Source organism: Branchiostoma floridae, chromosome 3 (genome assembly GCF_000003815.2).
Source record: "Branchiostoma floridae strain S238N-H82 chromosome 3, Bfl_VNyyK, whole genome shotgun sequence".
In the NCBI taxonomy this organism is placed as follows: Eukaryota; Metazoa; Chordata; class Leptocardii; order Amphioxiformes; family Branchiostomatidae; genus Branchiostoma; species Branchiostoma floridae.
The window spans coordinates 32,879,591-32,898,373 of NC_049981.1; the positions used below are offsets into that span (position 1 = coordinate 32,879,591).

The 18,783-nt window shown below is 41.6% G+C and overlaps 2 protein-coding genes and 1 long non-coding RNA gene across 3 annotated transcripts; all 3 read right to left on the minus strand.

The window, feature by feature from the left end:
* Positions 1 to 200: 200 nt before the first annotated feature.
* LOC118411863 (microfibril-associated glycoprotein 4-like) lies at positions 201 to 11,750 on the minus strand. The gene is made up of 5 exons (XM_035814351.1): positions 11,714 to 11,750; positions 8,993 to 9,364; positions 2,523 to 2,635; positions 1,885 to 2,036; positions 201 to 525 (listed from the first exon to the last, which is right to left on the minus strand). Exons 1-5 carry the CDS (start codon positions 11,748 to 11,750, stop codon positions 201 to 203), a joined length of 999 nt encoding a protein of 332 aa, XP_035670244.1.
* Positions 11,751 to 11,916: 166 nt separating this feature from the next.
* Positions 11,917 to 12,793, minus strand: LOC118411455. The gene is made up of 3 exons (XR_004830676.1): positions 12,755 to 12,793; positions 12,166 to 12,228; positions 11,917 to 11,968 (listed from the first exon to the last, which is right to left on the minus strand). It is a non-coding gene; the product is annotated as an uncharacterized LOC118411455 (long non-coding RNA).
* Positions 12,794 to 14,838: 2,045 nt separating this feature from the next.
* Positions 14,839 to 17,918, minus strand: LOC118411864. Its single transcript, XM_035814353.1, has 3 exons — positions 17,697 to 17,918; positions 17,065 to 17,233; positions 14,839 to 15,638 (listed from the first exon to the last, which is right to left on the minus strand). The coding sequence occupies exons 1-3, from the start codon at positions 17,916 to 17,918 to the stop codon at positions 14,839 to 14,841; spliced, it is 1,191 nt and encodes a 396-aa protein (XP_035670246.1).
* Between the last annotated feature and the right edge of the window lie 865 nt (positions 17,919 to 18,783).

Genomic DNA, 18,783 nt, shown 5'->3' on the forward strand with positions numbered 1-18,783 from the left:
TCCAAAAATGCAATTTGTTCAAAATGTCACAGCAAAATGCTATTGAATCAATGTGTTGAAGCCCTTTTCTGGTCGTCAAATTATCATAATCTCCTTTTTAAAAAAAATATGTTTTCTCTGTTTATAAAAAAAGGGATATGTAAGTATTTCCAGAAATTATAGCAGCAACATTCCACAGAAAATGTTCTAAGCTGCTCTGGTTATGGCCTGATTTTCATAGACACAGACTTCAGGGAGTAACCAGCGCCTCTCCAGTGGTACCACACCACACCTTGCACGACTGGACAGGAGCTGCCACAGTTGCCCAGGTAGCGGCCGTTGAGGAATGAGTAGCCGCAGTTCCTAAACCACCAGCCGCCTTGTCCGTACCGCTGAGAACAATGGTAGCTGCCGTGGTCATCATTGTCCCTGTCCACAGTGGAGAAACTCTGCCCGTTGAGGGAGTGCCAGCCAGTCATGGAGTCTCCCGCGTTACCAGAATAGCCAGAAATGTGCAGCCGGTACCCGTCCGCCTCACCGGACACCCTGGATGGGAACATTACGCCATATCATTGTTAGAATACATTTGTAAAACTACTTATCCATGCAGGTATTGAAGAATAATGGTTTTGTTCAATTTATTCAACGAGAGTTTCAAACGTTTCAGAAGCCATCTGGCCATCAGCGAAACGAAAATAAATGATTACATAAGACTTAACGAAACAGGCGCGAAACTACCGAAATACTTCTCTGTATTCTAAATTTTATTTTGTATGTTGTATGTAATGGGACCGTGTAGCAGAGTGGTATTGTGTTCGGTCCGTGACCAAGAGGTTGCGGGTTCGAATCCAGCTGCGTGTCACCAATCTTGTGTCCTTGGAAAAGGCACTTTACACGACTTTCCTCACCCACACCCCATGCACGCTAAAGAACCCCCAAACGTGCGATGGTGCGGTGTGTGTTGGTACAAATCCATCTGTCGGGAATTGGTGATTCACTTCAAATCACCCGGATGGAGTCCTGGCGAACCTCTGTCTTGTAACAACCACATGGTGATTTACATCATTCACCCGGACGGGAGACCTGGCGCATCCCCGTCTTGTATTCAGCTATTCGAAAGGGTATATCACCCCGTAAGGGGCGGTATAACCCCGTCGTGTGTAAACATGTGTGAACACGTGCGATCACGTCGACCGATGATGATGATGATGATGTTGTATGTAGTAACACGCTGAAGAGGGACAGCCGAGTTACGGACCTGGATAGGGGACAGGGAGGAGTGGCCTTTGGCAATACAACATTCCAGAGATGTCATCCTAGGATGTCCTTGAGGACGTCAGACTTTACTGACTCTACAAACTTGAAACGTAAAACAATTTTTTCGTCGTCTAGTAGACCACTTGTGGGTTCCTGTTTCTGTAGCACCACGAATTGACTGAAGTTGATGCATTGATCCATTATAGGTTGAGTGGAGAGTACCGCAAAATGCTCATGACATGGTGATGGATTGTAATTGCACGGGCAGTTTTTATTACGGTTATGTGAATATTCGTAATGCCTAACAACATGACTTAGCAAAAGTATCCTCCAACTTGGTGTCGTCTGGGTAGTACGGCCCTTGGTTCGTCGGAAAGTTGGATAACATGGCGGACAACTCAAGCGGTGGTGTGAAGTTTGCATATTTTTCAAGACTTTCTCACGGCGCGGCGCAACAAAGTCGCATTCATACGTTGTGAATATTGCTGTGCAGCGTAATAAAGTAGATTCAAGTCATAATGTGGAAAATAATCAACAACGGAACATTTTTACATTACATCCTTTAACACTAACTTTTTCAATCATTTTTAATTGCGTGCTTCCCCATCAATTTTGCAAATGGTGATTACATAATTTGCATATTCTCACCTGAAGGTGCTATACTCTGCGAACCTCGTGTCGGCACTCCAGTCCTTGAGGGTGATTCTTAATTTGTAGTTTTTCCTCATGGTCAGGAGGTGGATGTTGTCGTTCCCCAGCCAGTACTCCCCGCTCTTATTCCCAAAGCCCAGTTTGTACTCCTCCCAGGTCCGGTTGAAGGGAACCGACCCGTCCTGCCGCCGCTGGATCACAGTCCACCCGCCTCCTGTACAATCGTGTAGATGCCAAATGAGAGGTGAAATGATGCGCTGTGCACCATACATAATTGCTGTGTGACAAATAAACTTAGAGATTTGTGATTTCTCAGAAAGATGAGGAACTGAATGTTGATGTACAGAAATTTCAACCAATATTGCTGTTTGAAAGCTGACATGGAAATCGAGGATATAAAAAAACTTAAGTGAGAAGACTGGGAGACTTTGCGCAAAAGTGTATCCAATGTTGGTCATAATTACGTTTCCAAACACAAACCACTAATTAGAATTGGATTGGCAGACGATCAAACCGAGATGGTTTAAGGGCACTATTTTATTGCTTCAAACCTAGTAAGCTCTCACCTTTCCATGGAATTAAAGTTCTTTGATAAATACCTTAACAAGACAAACTAACAGATTCCAAAGTTTCACTTCAACATTACCGTCGTTATCCATGTCACAGGACGCCTCCACACTGGTGGATGACACATTGAGGGTGTAGACTCCACTGGTGTTCTGTCCTGCCGCAAGGTATGCTGCACAATCTAATCAATTGGAAATGCAAATCATACAAAACTGTCACAAGATTGCTCAAAGGAGGCTTAAGGTGAAAGTGTAAGTCAAGCAACGTTTGCTTGAGGAAGAGCCAAATCTTCAGCTGTTTGTGATAAAAAAGACAGACGTACATGTACATGTCGTGCAGAATCAAAGTACTGGGAAAGTTGCCTCCCCCCTTTCAACAAATAATGAATGAATGAAGACCTTTATTGTACATTCATACCCACTGGGTTTAGTACAGGTCACAACAAATGATACAACATGATATAATGATACAATGAATCTACACTACTCAAGGATCGTATTCTACTGCGTACATTCGGCTTCTTCTCGTTTCTTTGTGATATTGAAAATGTAAGAACAGATATGCTTTATAAGTAAAGGTTTGTCTAGATTCATAAGGAATATAAATTTGTCTATATTACTTAGTTGTATGAAGTGGGGGAACATGGATTCTATTAGTCTGTAGAGTTCAGCTCTCTCTTTCTTGTACAAACTACATTCTACTACAAAATGATGTTCGTCTTCTAACTTATCTAGATTGCAGTATCTACATATTCGTTGTTCTAGAGGAGTGCGGTTATGTCTTCCGGTTTCGATGTGTAATTTGTGGCAACTGACTCGTAGTTTTGTGACGGCCGTCCTGTGCCGAATATTGTCAATATCCAGGTATTGTTCCACATTATAAGTGGACTTGAACAGTCTGTAAGACCTCAATTTGTTTTTAGCGGATCCACCTTTGTTGTCATTGTGTATCTCTCTTAGAAAAGTTGGAAAATAAATGTCTTTCAGACGCTGATTGATAGAATTGATAATTTGAGACGAATTTGTATTGTGCTGTAGAGGACAATGCCATACATAACCATAGCCGCATTCCTCCAGTGACTGGCGAACTCCTGACGCCCAACACTTGGCTCCAGCCTTGTCTAAATCTATCTGGCAAGAAAGAGCGTCTGACTGGAAACTGTCTGCTGGTACTTTCTGGCGAAGTCTAATTAAGTGTTTAATAGCATTTAGGGAGGCTTCCAAATGAATGGGGAACCTCCCTAACTCGGCTCTAGCGGCGAGGCCACTTGTGGATCTTGGCACGTGTAGGGTTTGCTTACAGAATTTTAAATGTATTGTTTCAATAGGACAGGATTTGGGGCTTTTAACAGAACCCCAGATTTCCGATCCATAGAGAATTATGGGCTTAACACATGTATCAAAAAGTTTGTTTCTGACAGACAAAGGAGCATCGGCTTTGTCCAGGGATTGATTTATCCCGAATAAAGCTTTCAGACCCTTACTGTACAAGTGTTTGTTGTGAATGGCCCACAGCTTAAAACCTGTCTATGGAAAGCTACCCTTTCCAGTGACATACATGTTTGTTAAGCGACAGAGGTCGGGGTTCGCAATCTTCGTCTTACGACCCAGAGACTCACACCTAGACAGCTTGCTGCTAACGAACGTTGAGAATTGCAAACTTTGCTGACGTCGGGATATTGGTAAAGACGTAAAAGTAACGTAGAGCGAGCTAAAAGACAATAATATCAACATTAAAGTAATGAGTTGTCAAAACCTACCCTCAAGTATCGGATCCTCGGTTGTCTGGGGCTGGGCTGAAAGAAAGATCACACCATTGTCGCTCACAAACTCACAGTTTGCATTTTTCACATGGTAGCAACCAGAACGTAATTATCATCAAATACAGACACTGGAAGTCAGGTGGGATGGATAAAAGGGAATTTTCAACCGTTATATGCGCAGTTTCATGCAGCCGTTTATTTCTGGTAGGTACTTAATACATGAATAAGACCTTAAACAGGAACAACTTGGCACATATTTCTAGGATAAAACTCGCTAAATTAGCACTTCCTGGTGATAATGAGACTGGGAGAAAGATTAGTGGCCCTTCTCATCCGTAAACAAATAAACATCGTGGCAGGCAAAATAACAAACCTGGGGCAAGCCTGTCACCAACTGCACACATATGGCAACAGCTGCTAACCAGGAGGCTTGGAGTGTCCCAGAAAATAGGTCAACATCTGAGGTTCAATTGAAATATTCCTTTTCTTCATTAATTGTTTAAATGAAGCCCAGATTTTCATACAATACATTTCAGGATTTTAATCATAACCTAAGGTATGTTAATACCAAAAATAGTTCAAATCCACTAACCCGCCTTTGACTTATCTTCTTCCAAAGATTGCCACAAAATTGCCCACTGCAGTTCAAAACAAGCCGCCAGGGGGCCCAAACTTACACGACTCAATCTATACACAGTTTTTACCGATATCTGTGGAGATGTCTGGAGGGATATGGAATGTTGGCTGCGGGACACCCGTGGCGCTTGCAGTCATAAACAGCTATATAGCCTAATGAGCCCGCGTTATATGCTAACGAGACCTCCCAAAGTCGGGACACATCTACACGCACGTGGAAGCTGTCTGGGACCCCTGCCAAGCTATCGGGCGAATGGTCCGGACCTTTCGGGAGAAATTTTGCCGATAGCGTAATGGCGATATTGCAGTTCCATCTAGACGATGAAAAAAAGCTATCGGCGAGAGGATGTAGGCTCGCCGATATCGGGAAAAACTGTGTGTAGATCGTGCCTTACTCCCTGCCCAAAGACGTATCCACCAGCCAAAAATCGTGAACCTGCCACTGATAACTTTAACGCCAACTTCGACGCTCGGCTGCAGTACCGCGACTTGTCGCCAAGACGCCCATTATCGAACTTGACCGTCGTTTTCCAAACCCCTAAATAACTACCAAATATAATGCAGGACGATCCACAGCGTCAAAAGTTATCTTGTCCGCAAATACACACACGCACACACTCGCCCCGCTGCACTTACGACAGAAAGTGCGAGGTGAAACATTTTCGTACAAAACCTTGGTATACCGAACCGCTACTCAAATACCAAATATCGCGACACTCCATGCACAGCTGCCCGAGTTATATGAGATTGACCTACATAATGGGACACACAAAAATTTTCTAACCAAAATATAACCTTCTTGGCGAAGGTAACTAGGCTTTCTGTTCTACTTGTTTTTCATTATTCTTGTGAAAAATCGTGCTGTGCAGCAAACGTTGCGCCTAACGAATCAGTAGCAGGAGTTCTTACAACATCATCCAGTATGTAGATTGGTAATCATTATCTTCAATCTATGTAAGGTATGATGTTAATAGCTGTGTATGAGTGCTTAATCAAGCAATTCTTCTTCTTTCGTACTGCCAGCCTTTTTGTATAGATTAAGGGAGGATTGCTCAATTTTCACCGATAGACTTATTGATAACACCCACAATAACATATGATACACTGTAACCGGATTTCTCAAAACATGGAGAAAGTGTAAATGAAAAAGTGTTGTTCACTGAAGAGCTCCTCTTCAATGAAAGGCAACCGAAATTATAAATGTCACGTTGTAGGCAGGTCTTGTGGCCAGGACATCGACGTTGTTTGAGGTGCTGAATGTAATAAAAGAAAGATCATGGTACTAAACTTTGCTGTTCACAAATTCAAGATTGGCATGTTTCACATGGTAGCAACCAGAAACCAATCAATTAATTATTGTCAAATCAATTCATAAAACAGAATATTTGGATACACACATGTTTCGTTACTCAGAATGACATTTCTAGGTGCCTTGGTATCACCGTTTTTCTTTTAATGAAATCCTCAGAAATAACAAACAAGATTGGTGTGAAAGAAAAATCTGGTTTGAGTGGCCAATAGGTTTATTTTTTATATTCTGTCAATCTGATCATGAAGATTGGTCAACCTAGGGGTAACAACAGGGGAAACATAGCACATAAAAGTCTCTTAAGTAAAAGTCACTGTGTGTGTGCAAGTACGTTTCCTTGGACTCATACTACATCTAATGTTTAACGTTCAAAAGTCATATTTAAGAAGAGGTGTGTATCCCGAAATACGATTTGTATTCATTTAAATCAAGTGAACATGATGACACACTGTACGGCAAGATCAGGCGATAAATGGGGCAGATGTAGATAGAAGATGACACTTATCTATTTGTTTGCTTCTGTATAAAAACGGCACAACTTATACGTGGTGGAAATAAATCCCTGCATCGCCTCGCCGCCTTTTTATTTGTTGATGCGGACGTATTTAATCTAGCTTTGCTCAGCAATCATCTGTTGGCAATATTAAGGCTGAGAATGCAAGTTCAGTAGCAAATGGTTACATACTAGGCAGTTACAGCTCTACATTTGCTAACGACCAATGTGTTTGCTTCCGTAATAACATTCCCTAAGTAGAATTACAACGCCAATCCACCATTCCGCTCATTAATTTGCCAATGGAAGTAAACATGTTGTTATGTCAAGGACAACACTTTACCTGACAGAGTATCATTATAAACAACATAACTGAATAAAACTGGACTGGGCAAACAGTCACAATAAAACGTCTACTTTTACCAAAGACAGAAAGGCAGGTGTCTTATGACGCCGTAACAGATGGGAAATCATCAACAGCCGTGCATTAATCGTTTTGATTAATGCACACGTGCATTAATGACTTTTGAAAAGTTTGAACCAATCAGAGGGACAGACAAACAGGACGCTGGCCAATCAGAATGAGATATCCAGGAATCGTCCATCTGCCAAGATAGGGGAATAAGTACAGGCATGGCAGGGGGGATGGCTCCCTCTATCAACATCGGTAGTGCGTGTTTCTTTGTTCAAAGAAAACATTTTCAGTCTCAAAACAACATCAAAAAATCTATAATATTTAAAACAATAAAGTCTATTTCAATTCATGTCCAATTTAAACTGAAAATTGAAAATCAAATTATTTGCACCCTCGCCCTTTCAAGTTAAACGGTCCGCAGGTGACAAAAACACCAAGGTCCGCCACTTTGGAACTAGAACCCCAGAAGAGGTCATGGCGCTGGAAGACCAAAATGCTACCTTTCTTCGGGGAAGACGTATCTGAGTTCGTAGTGAACGAGATTCTCAAGAGCTGTACATGTGGAGCATGTGAAGCACAGGGATCCCGGAATGCCTCAGGAAAGCCGGCAGAGATTTACCGCCTGATACGAACGAACTTGAAAAACTGGAGAATGGGCGAGTGGAGAAATACGGAGCGTGTAACAGTTTGTAACATAATGAATAGACTTTGTTATTATTTCAAGCCTTGGAACTGAAAGACATTTCACGTACAAGACATTTCACGTACAAATTCACTGTTCAAATGTATTCAATGTACTGAATAAAAGATGTATGTTTTGTAAAGGACTTTGTCGCTTAAATGGGTCAGTTTGGGTAGGCTATATGATAATAGGGTTAATGACCCGCCTGTTCCTCGGTATGTATGGAATAAAACCACCTCGTTCGCTTCGCTCACTCGGTGGTTTTATTCGGTGGTTATAGCAAAGGACCAGGCGTTATGACACCATATAAGTACACATCGGGGCGGGTCATTAACCCTTAATTAATTCATTCATAAACTGTCACGGCATAGACAGTCCACATTAGAGACAAGGGGTGTCTATGACAGCACCAAAAAGTTGATAATATGGATACATGAGAAACAAGAGTTCGGATACCTCATACCTCCATGAAATATTCTGATTATGCAAATGACTTGCAAATCTCATGCATAATTCATGTCTGGTTATGTACACATTTAACTAACTAGCACAGGTCAACATGCTTACAATCATTTACTACTTGCTTTTAGAATAATTATGACACTTTCACAGTGATTATATAAATTAGTTATTTGTATACTTTTGGCACCTGTTGATATTCCACCTGCCACAAACTACACTTTACTATGTATTTAAGTCCTATAATTTAAAATACTGTGCATTTATAGATTTTCTTCATAAAGTATGCAAGTTAAGTCCAGATTTGCATAATTTGCACTTCAATATGTACATCTCTGAAATAAGATGTATGCTGAATATCATGGAAATCTGTCCTTCCTCTGTCCCGTTTTGCTCTTTGGAAGATTTTGACCAGAATGCCCCTGCAGTTACAGAGCAAACCTCTAGGGGGCCCAAACATGCATCACTACATCTTTACATCACAAGCTATCTGCCACGAAAAAAATCAAGACCATAGCATGTCCAGCTCAAAAGATTTTTAAAAATCGAAATTTAGCTGCAGTACCAAGGTCACACACCAGGGGGCCCAAAATCGACCTTCACCTTCACCTGCCCACATACGAAATATTAAAACAATCCATCCAGAGGTTCTAGGGTTATGGTGACCACAAATATCCGGAAACAGACAGACACACAGGAACTATACCTCCATTTTTCATGGAGGAAAAAAGTTCTAAGTAAGAGTTATTTAAAACAAGGAGGAAGTTAAAAGCAGAACTTACCTATGGCACAGAAGGCGTACTTGTCTTGCTGTTCATTGCCATTGGTGCACCAGCCTCCCGACTCTGCACCACAGGAGGCACCATTAATCCAGTTGTTCATGAACTGGTACACGCCGTACAACTGTGGACAGCTGCGTGGCTTAGCACCACACAGCTGCTGGGATACTTCTATCATGGGGTTGTCACAGTCCGTCAAGCCTGTTTGGAAGCACGACGAGGAGGAATACTGACAAGCGCTGTCCCCGGAACACGGCGTCACGTACCCCGCGGCCTCACACGTGGCCTTCACGTTGGCCGATGTCATCTCTCCGGTTACAGGTACCTTGTAGTAGTGCCAGCCATTGTAAGCTGCCAGATATGAGGTATCTCGTCCTGTAAACAGATAAAGAAAAAATCTCAACCAAAAACTCACTTTGGAATTTGCCTTATTGGTGCTCCCCATAAAATAGTATTTACCCTGTGTCTCTAATATTACCGAGTTAGTCAAAAATCACAAGCGTCGATTGAATGCATCCATCATACGTTGTTTCAATCTGGATATGGAACTGTCTAATTCATAAGTTCACACAATCCTGGTAAGTGTACGAAGTCAAGGCAATGTATATTGTACAGTAATTGTAACGATGAGTACAATGTTTATCGGGGTCTGAGAATCTGGCCAACAAGAGATGCAAACTTCAAAATACTTTGACCTGTCAAGGACCACAGCTTGCTATATTAGTATATATGAGCCAAGGAACAAAACATGAGCCGGTGTCACAGCGATTTCGCCCCGGTGTCACAGCGATTACGTTACGGAATAATCTTTTCAACTTGTATTTTCTTTATTGTGCAGGAAACATTTCCAAAGCACTAACAAAAACACAAGTGAATACTAGTTTTTCATTGTGAACACTATCTACGCGCAAGTTGATATACCTGTTCCTAAATGCTACCAAAAAAACTGGTAAAGTACCAGTCTTTAGAAACACAGGTAAACAAACTTGTTCCTAAATACTAAAGAAACAGTCATAATGGAGGTAAAGGTACATACAACAGGATGTGTATTATACTAATGAATAACTTATTTGTATAATTGATACAGGCACTTAATAATTCTATTGTAGTCAACGGTAGAAACTTTGTATTGGGAGAATAAGGTTGCTTGAAGACAGGTTAATGTTGTAATGAAAAATATGTCGAGACTCAAGTATATGCAACAAAGGAATACAAGACACCCAAGAAATATTTTGTTTTGTGATGGTGCGTATGTTGTGTTGTGGGGTTGATATGGTTTGACGTTTGGCAAAATTATTCCATCATTGTTCTTATATATCTACCGAAGGTAAACGGTGAAATCTAAAAAAAACACCTTATTCTAGTGACCTAACCATTTCATTTCTATTTCCTATTGTTACACCTGAACCTGGCCCATATCCCTAATGTGTATGTAATGATTCATTCCATACAGAGGTGACAGGGATGATCACAGTTACTCTTTCTACTAGTTGTGGATCTGTGCCATCGGCTTCACCTTTTATATTTTCTGCTGGGACATATCCCTAATGTGTATATAGTGATTAACCCCGCACACATTGGTGACAGGGGTGGCGTTCCCTGTCTTATTCTACTATCTGTGGATCTAAAGAGCTAACGTATCACCTTTAGCTGGGAAATATTTTAATGTAGATATAATGGTTCAGCCCTGTAGATGTTCAGCTTTCAACTAACATTGAAAGGTATGCGTCCCCAAAAAATCAAGACCACAGCATGTCCATGCCCAAACATTTCCGCCGAGAGTCAAGTTCAAACACCAGGAGGCCCCAAAACAAACCTGAATGTCAGGCAACCACCACCAACCCATAAACTTAATATCATCGCGATCACACGTTTAGTTCTGGAGATGCAGCACCAGAAACGCCCATTCAACACATAAAAGGCTACCTGCAGTGTCAAGTTCAGACACAAGGAAGCCCAAAATCGACCCTGAGCATCAGGCAACCACCCCCAACACATGTATCAACAAGAGTTCGGAGACCTCATATTTCCATGAAATAGTCTGATTATGTAAATAAATTCCACATTTGCATAATCTATGCTTAGTTATGTACACCTGTAAATAACCTACGCTAGTAACTATGTTGGTTGTACAATCATTTACCATATAGATGAATTATGGCACTTTTACATTAATTATGAAATTATGGACTTATTTGCTTAATTGATACCTGCTAATGTTCCACCTGCCACAAACTACATAGGTATTTGAGTTCTATAAAAGAAACACTGCAAATTTTCCTCATTAAACATGCAAATTAAGTGTCAACTTGCATAATCTGCACTTCATGATGTGCATCTCTGTCTAAGCTACCTACATACCAAATATCATGTAAATTTGTCGTTCCCTTCTTCAGTTATCCTCCTTAGAAGATATTCAAAATAATGCCCCTGCAGTTTCAGAGCAACCTGCTAGGGAGCCCAAATATACACCACATATCTCTTATGTCACAAGCTATCTGCCATTCAAAAATCAAGACCATAGCACATTCAGAAGATAAAAAAAAAAACAAATTTCTGCTGCAGTACCAAGGTCACATACCAGGGGCCCAAAATTGACCTTGACCTTTGTCTTCCCAACACCTACCCACAAACCAAATATCATCGTAATCCATCCAGACGTTCTTGAGTTATGCTGACCACAAAAATCTGGTCACACGTCACATGCAATACATCCCCCCCTGCCTGTTGAGAGACAGTTGCCGGGATTTGAAATCACCATCTTGAGGTCCAGAGTTGCTCATAAAACCTAGACCGCTTGCTACGAACGAAAGTTGAGAATTCCAAAATTTACTAACATCAAGGTATTGGTAAAGACGTCAAAGGAACGGATAGCGAGCTAAAAGACAATCATCATCAACATAACAGTAATGAATAGCCAAAACTTACCATCGGCTATCGGATCCTCTGTTGTCAATTCAAAGGGTAAAACTGTCGTCGCTGCAAGAAAAATCACGAAATTTTGTGAATCCGTTCCCGGGATCCCTCTCTCTGTCGTTACTTCTGAGTTCTGAACACACATTATTTTATGCATTTTGCTTGAATGTTAGGGAGAAAGAAGAATTTGTATTTCCGGCAGAGAGAGCTACTAAAGGACACTGACATCAACATAAAAGTAATGAGTAGCCAAAACGTACCATCGGGTATCGCATCCTCTGTTGTCAGGTCCTGTGGCCAGGACATCGACGTTGGTTGAGGTGCTGAATGTAATAAAAAAAAGATCACGGCACTAAACTTTGTTGTTCACAAATTCAAGGTTGGCATGTTTCACATGGTACCAACCAGAAACCAATCAAGTGCGTAATTATCGTCAAATCAATTCATAAAACAGGCTATTTAGACACAGGCATGTTTCGTTACTCAGAATGACATTTCTGGGTGCCTTGGTATCGCCGTTATTGTTTTAATGAAATCCTCAGAGATAACAAACAAGATTGGTGTGAACGATCAGTAGCAAATGGTTACATACTAGCAATTACAGATCTACATTTGCTAACGGGCAATGTGTTTGCTTCTGTAATAACATTCCCTAAGTAGAATTACAACGCTAATCCACCATTCCACTCATTAATTTGCCAATGGAAGTAAACATGTTGCTTTGTCAAGGACAACACTTTACCTGACGGAGTGACATTATAAACAACATGACTGAATGAAAACTGAACTGGGCAAACAGCCACTATAAAACGTCTACTTTTACCAAAGACAGAAAGGCAGTTGTCTTACGAGGGCGAGTTGCAGGAGGCGGGCCCGGTGTTGGTGTTGAACAGCAGCACTGTAAAAGCACATAAGGTGATGGTCATTTATTATATATATGTATGATATATATGTAAAGCGATTGCGTTGTCTTCATAGAATGGAATGAATAGACACCAGAGGTCTTGTCTTCTCTAGTATTACTAAATCAGTTACTCAAAAAGTTGTTAAGTGGGAGCACAATTGACTGTGACTGATTAGCACATTAACTATTGCCATGCCACACGTGCATCAAGTTGTACTTACCGACCCCGGAGGCCCGGGCGGCCCAGTCAGACCTGTCGGACCGGCGGGACCAGGAGGACCGACTGGTCCAGTAGAGCCATCTCTGCCGTCCCTTCCGGGTTCTCCTTGGTTACCAGCCAAACATCCTGAACAGATAACAATATTCAATTCGACGAAAATATGGCATCTATAAAGTAGATGACCTAGTTATTAGGATGTCCATGAACATCATTTTGATTGACAGCAGATTGAAAATGCACACCCATGCCATTATGCAAGTATGTGTCAGACACAATCCCTTCTGCATCTTTATTTCGTAATCTAAAAGTAATGAGTATATATGATATAAACCAACTACTAAGTTGTCTTTTCATTCACAAAAACAGTTAACAATAATCCTTCTACCAAATCAATTTCGGGGCCTTTTCCATTACAATTCAGACCACCATCACTACAGTGCTAGACAGCGGAACAAACTAGAACAGATCCAAGTAAAAACACAACAAAGAAATTTCTCCATGATGTTCAAGTGCCCCCAAATTTAAAGATAACTTTGGAAATATTTATCCAACTTCTAGAACCTGCTAAAAAGTCAATATTAGACCACCAATTATTTAATTCATTTCCTATTCATTGTTTTCTATGTCTACATTTTGCTTGCTGTTTTAGTTGTTAGTAGTTGTTCACTACCGGCGGACTAGCCCCCTGCTGTAGTGGCTTTCACAAATGTGGCCCAAGGGCTATAGAAACGTAGATGGGCGCCACGTCCCTATGCATCTGCACAGATGTACGGGCTACTTTAACTTTAACTTTTCAGTTGTTACATTACTTATGATGTTCCTTTTCTCTTCCGATATTTGCTCAATTATTGAACTATTATTATTGCTTTCCTTAGGGCCAGTTCACACGAGGAAACTATCTGGTCGTCCGACAATGACATACGTCAAAGTCGTCCGTCAGCTTTCTGTTCACACGCACGGACCCGGGACTCCCGCTGTATCCCTGCTGGCGACAGACGTAAAAAAAAAACTGTTGACCACAACACCTTGTGACATGTACATTTTAAATTTTGTAATGAAAATGTTCTATCACGTGTACTGTGTGAGCCCCACGACACTGTTATTTCCTCCATGAAATGTCATGGAGGTTATATTTTACCCTGCGTTTGTCTGTGTGTGTGTGTGTGTGTGTGTGTGTAAACAAGATAAGAACGGCATGATGGATTGGTTTCATACTTGGTGTGTTGGTAGGGTGTGATGAAAGCTGGAAATGATTAGATTTTGGCCCCCTAGCGGCTTCCCTTGGTACCGCAGCGCAACTTCCGGCTTTGCTATCTCGTGTTCTGACACATGCTATGCTACGATTTTTGAATGTTAGATAGCTCTTGTGCTCAGGAATAAGTGACATAAGTTTGGGCCCCCTAGCAACTAGGTTTGGCATAGCAGGGGCATTTTTGTCAAAAACTTCTGAAGAGGATAACTCAAGAAGGGAACAACGGATTTTCACGATTTTAAGTATGTAGGTACCTTACACAATTCCTAATTATGCAAAATAGGAGCACATTTGCATAATTAATGAGATTATTCTATCATAGCAGTTTTTTCAATGTATTTCTTGTCCCGGACATGAAATGGTCTTGACATTTGTGTGGTAGATAGCATGCAGTGTCATGCTAAAGTGGGACAAGTTTTAACCCCCTTACATTTAATTTCGGAACTGCAGGGGCATTTGTCAAGACATTCCAAAGAGGATAACTGCAGAAAGGAATGACGAATTGACATCATTTTAGGCATGCAGGTAGCTTAGGCAAAGACGTTTATTCTTACATCTTACATCTTCCCCAGGTAGGCTTTAGGGCCTGTCAGTTGAGAGCATCGTCTCTTCCACTCTTCCCGATCATGGAAGATCCCCTCCTCTTCCAGTCTAACTAGTCTGCCCAGTCTGTACTTTGTCAGTATCTCCTGTATGTTGTCCCTCCATCTCTTTCTGGGTCTACCTAAGGGACGCTTGCCCTTTGGTTTGTACTGGAGGGCTATCTTTGGAATTCTTCCCTCGTCCATTCTTTCAACATGTCCAAGCCATCTTAGGGCTGCTCTTTCTATGTCTTGTTCTATTGATGTTATGCCTAAGGTTTCTCTGAGGTACGTGTTTCTCAGTCTGTCAGCCCTCGTTTTGCCTAGCATGGTACGGACGACTTTCATTTCTGCGGCCTGTAGTCTACTGATGTCTTTCTTAGTTAGCACCCAAGACTCGCAACCATACAGAAGGACTGGTTTTAAGATGGTGTTGAAGATAGTTTTCTTCACTTCGTTGGAGACTAGTCTGTCTCTGAGAACTGGTTGGAGGGCAGCAGCTTGTCTGCTGAAGTTACTGATCCTCTCTGTGATCTCAGCTTTGTTTCCTGATTCTCGGGTTGTGACTGAGCCCAGGTACTTAGCCTGCTCAACCCTCCCAATAGTATCTCCATTCACTGTAATTTCTGCCTTGGGGGGGTTTCTGCCAAAGATCAGAACTTCTGTTTTGCCACTGGCTTTGTTCATTTTCAGTCCTGCGTTAGTGAACTCATTGTCATATCTTTCTAGGGCCAGTTTTATTGCCTCTATGCTTCTTTCCCATTGGCAAATGTCATCTGCATATCCAAAAGTTTGAAAAATGTCAGTAAGTTCTTTGTTGACTTCTTGGAGAACGGTATCCAGATATGCAATGAAAAGTATTGGGGAGAGAACACTGCCCTGTTTAACACCACTTTTGACATCAAACCACTTGTTGTGGGGATACCCGGTCATGACAATGCAGGTGCATGGGTCATATGTGCTTTTGATTGCTTCTAGCAGTCTTCCTTTTATATCATACTTTGTGCTGAGAACATTCCAAAGGTTTTGACGTGGCACAGAGTCAAATGCCTTGGTTAGATCAATAAAGGCGATGTACAGGTCTTGGTTGTATTCCCACGATTTCTCAGTTAGCTGTCTGATCGCGAAGATCAGATCTGACGTGCTCCTGCCTTTTCGGTAGGCATGTTGCCATTCTTGGAGTTTCGGTTCGATTTTTGCCCTTGCTCTTTTCTCGAGAATTCGTTCATAGATCTTGCAGGCATGTGGCATGAGGGATATCCCTCTGTAATTACTGCAGTTGTTACGGTCTCCCTTTTTGTATATAGGGCAGATGATGCTCTTACCCCATTCTGTGGGTATCTTTCCCAGAGTCCTTGCCCTGTTGATGATTTTGAGAAGAAGATTTTTGATGTTTGGCTGAACTAAAAGTTCTACTGGGATTTTGTCAGGGCCGGGGGCCTTGGCATTTTTCATTCTCTTGAATGCCATCTCTAGCTCTTCCATTGTTATTTCTTTGACGTTTATAATGATATAAATTTTATGCAAATGAGTACTTAATTTGCATAATTAATGAGGAAATTGTATAATTTCATTTTTTTCAATAACTGGACTTCAATAAATGTAACACATGTTAATTATGATAGGTGGAGTATAATCAGATATCAAATATGGTAATGAGGAACTTATTTGCATAATTTCTGTAAGAATTGCAAAACCTCTTTTAAATATGATCAATGATGGGAATTTTATTATTGTGACATGTGTACGTTACTCTGATGAATAATATCATGCATAAATTATGTTAATGTTAGTTAATTGCATAAAATTTACAAAAGCTCTAAATATTCATGGAGGTATGAGGTCGCCGAACTCTAGTTTGCTTTGTATTTTTAATGTGCAAATAAATCAATCAAATACATGTACAAAGCATGAATAAATGAATTCATACAAAAGATGCGTAAGGAAAAACGCTGAAATAGTAACTCAGGACAGCAGTATCTTGTGTGATGAATAAGTGGTATGCAGGTGTATGCCAATGCAACAAATCTTACGTTTATAAGATGAAATTTGCAATTGATTAATGACAGTGTTTAAGAAAGGAGCCTACAAAGTCCAATGAAATTCGTATCGATAAATGAATGGAGTCATGCAATGGCCATAAATTAGATTCATGCGGATAGTATAGGGGTTAAATGAAATCCACATGAGACTTATCCCTACCCCGTAGAGTTGTCGGCAGTGTAATCTTGTTCGCAAAATTCCCGATGTTAGACACAGATCTCTTAGCTCGGCGATGCACTTCAGCTCCGTACAGAAAGGTGGTACTCTTGCCACGCCCCGCTCCATTCTGCTGCTCACGGACACGGACACTTGGGCCCTGAGGACTCACCTGATGGGCGACATTAGATGCACTCAATTAACTCGGTATTGTTAGGCTGACAGTGTCGGGACCTTGTCGGATCTTTTGAAGATCAGTCTGTCAGTGAAGATGCAGTCTCGCTCGTCAGGATGACAGGTTGGCGACGGTCCAACTCTGCCTTCTCTGCACTTTGAACTCGTTCATCGGGCCTGCTGATCCAGACTTCAGGCCGCAGGGAAGTAATTTACGCATTACTCATTGAACACGCACGCTTCACGCGCTACTGCGTTCAATGTTTAAGCTGTAATAATCTTGGCCTTTTCACTGCTATTAGATAAAATGTACGGGTAGAAATACTAAATAAATCTGCTCACGATTCAGTACTTTTATTTATTATTGTCGCTGAGCGTCCTAACCCACCACCCTGATCCATCGGCCCGAAAATGTAACTTATGATTGACAAGTGTCGTGAACTTGTGTTCGATAGACATACCTGCGTATCCAGGTGTTCTCCCCACTGTGGCATCTCCTGCATCTGTGCTTTTATATCCTTCAGTTGAGACTTTATTTCTGTCAGTTCGGCCCCCTGCCTCACCAGTACAAACATGGTGACGAAACTCACAAGTACGGCCACTACGGCTACCATTATGGCCACCATCAGCGCTGCGATTATTCCCAGCCTGTCTCGCTCTGCCCCGTGTGCAGAGGAAGTCATTTCGAGGCTTTTGGAGCCCATTCTTGGATATTTCCGCCCAAAAAGTAAATGCACGTCGATCAACAAGCAGACACAACCAGCCCGAAGACCCGTCCGCGAGTGATTGATTTTCAAGATATGACATCACTTTGAACCCAACAGTTCTGTTCCCTTATTGGTTAGAAACATCGTGAAATACCCATTTCCTCATACGTCATTCATATTTTTAGCAATGCGGGGAGATTCGGAGAACTTCGTAGACCGTAGGACCGAACCGAAGTTTGGCGAAGGGTGCCGATTGGTGCCCGATAATTCCCGACTGCCGATTCGTAGTTACTCGGCACAAGGAAGAAATACCGATCTAATTGCTGTGGCAAGTGCATGAGGGTCGGTTTGTACTAGTGGATAAAGAGATTGGATTAGATAACTTTACTCACTTAGTGGATTAAGTTTTGAATATAGTATACAGTATATTTCTTCTAGACAATAAAAAAGATTATGTGATACTGTGGACATGAAAACGATGCATTTGGTTTTAGTTGTAATTCTGTCAACAATTACTGGGTTCACTGGAGCCAGCGAGAGGTCATGTTTTGTCTGTTCATGTTACTGACGGAGTTTCACACTTGGTTTGCTTAATGAGTAGTATGAGATAACAGTGAACAGTGAGCGGACATGGTTAAACATAGCACTGTCTCTGCCTGGAGTTCCTCCTCTGAGCATGCCGTAATTCAGAGGCCGTCGGCTCATGCCCGACACACGACGAGTACAAACCGAAGTTTCGCGAATGAGACCGATGATTCCCGACCGCCTTGTTTTAAAGGGTCACTGGGCAAAATCATAGTGAGATTGCAAGTGTGATTAGCGTAGCATGCGCCCGGGGCTC

Excerpts from the sequence above, each read along its gene's own strand:
- LOC118411863 (XM_035814351.1), bottom strand. The coding sequence starts at position 11,750 with ATGGTGATTTCAAATCCCGGCAACTGTCTCTCAACAG. Across the intron at positions 9,365-11,713 it reads CGGCAACTGTCTCTCAACAG|GACGAGATACCTCATATCTG; the intron begins GCAGGGGGGGAT and ends ATCTGTTTACAG. Across the intron at positions 526-1,884 it reads GCAGAGTATAGCACCTTCAG|GGTGTCCGGTGAGGCGGACG; the intron begins GTGAGAATATGC and ends GTTCCCATCCAG.
- LOC118411864 (XM_035814353.1), bottom strand. The coding sequence starts at position 17,918 with ATGACTTCCTCTGCACACGGGGCAGAGCGAGACAGGCTGGGAATAATC. Across the intron at positions 17,234-17,696 it reads GAGAACACCTGGATACGCAG|GTGAGTCCTCAGGGCCCAAG; the intron begins GTATGTCTATCG and ends GTCGCCCATCAG. Across the intron at positions 15,639-17,064 it reads ACTGCCGACAACTCTACGGG|ATGACATTTGCCAATGGGAA; the intron begins GTAGGGATAAGT and ends TTGGATATGCAG.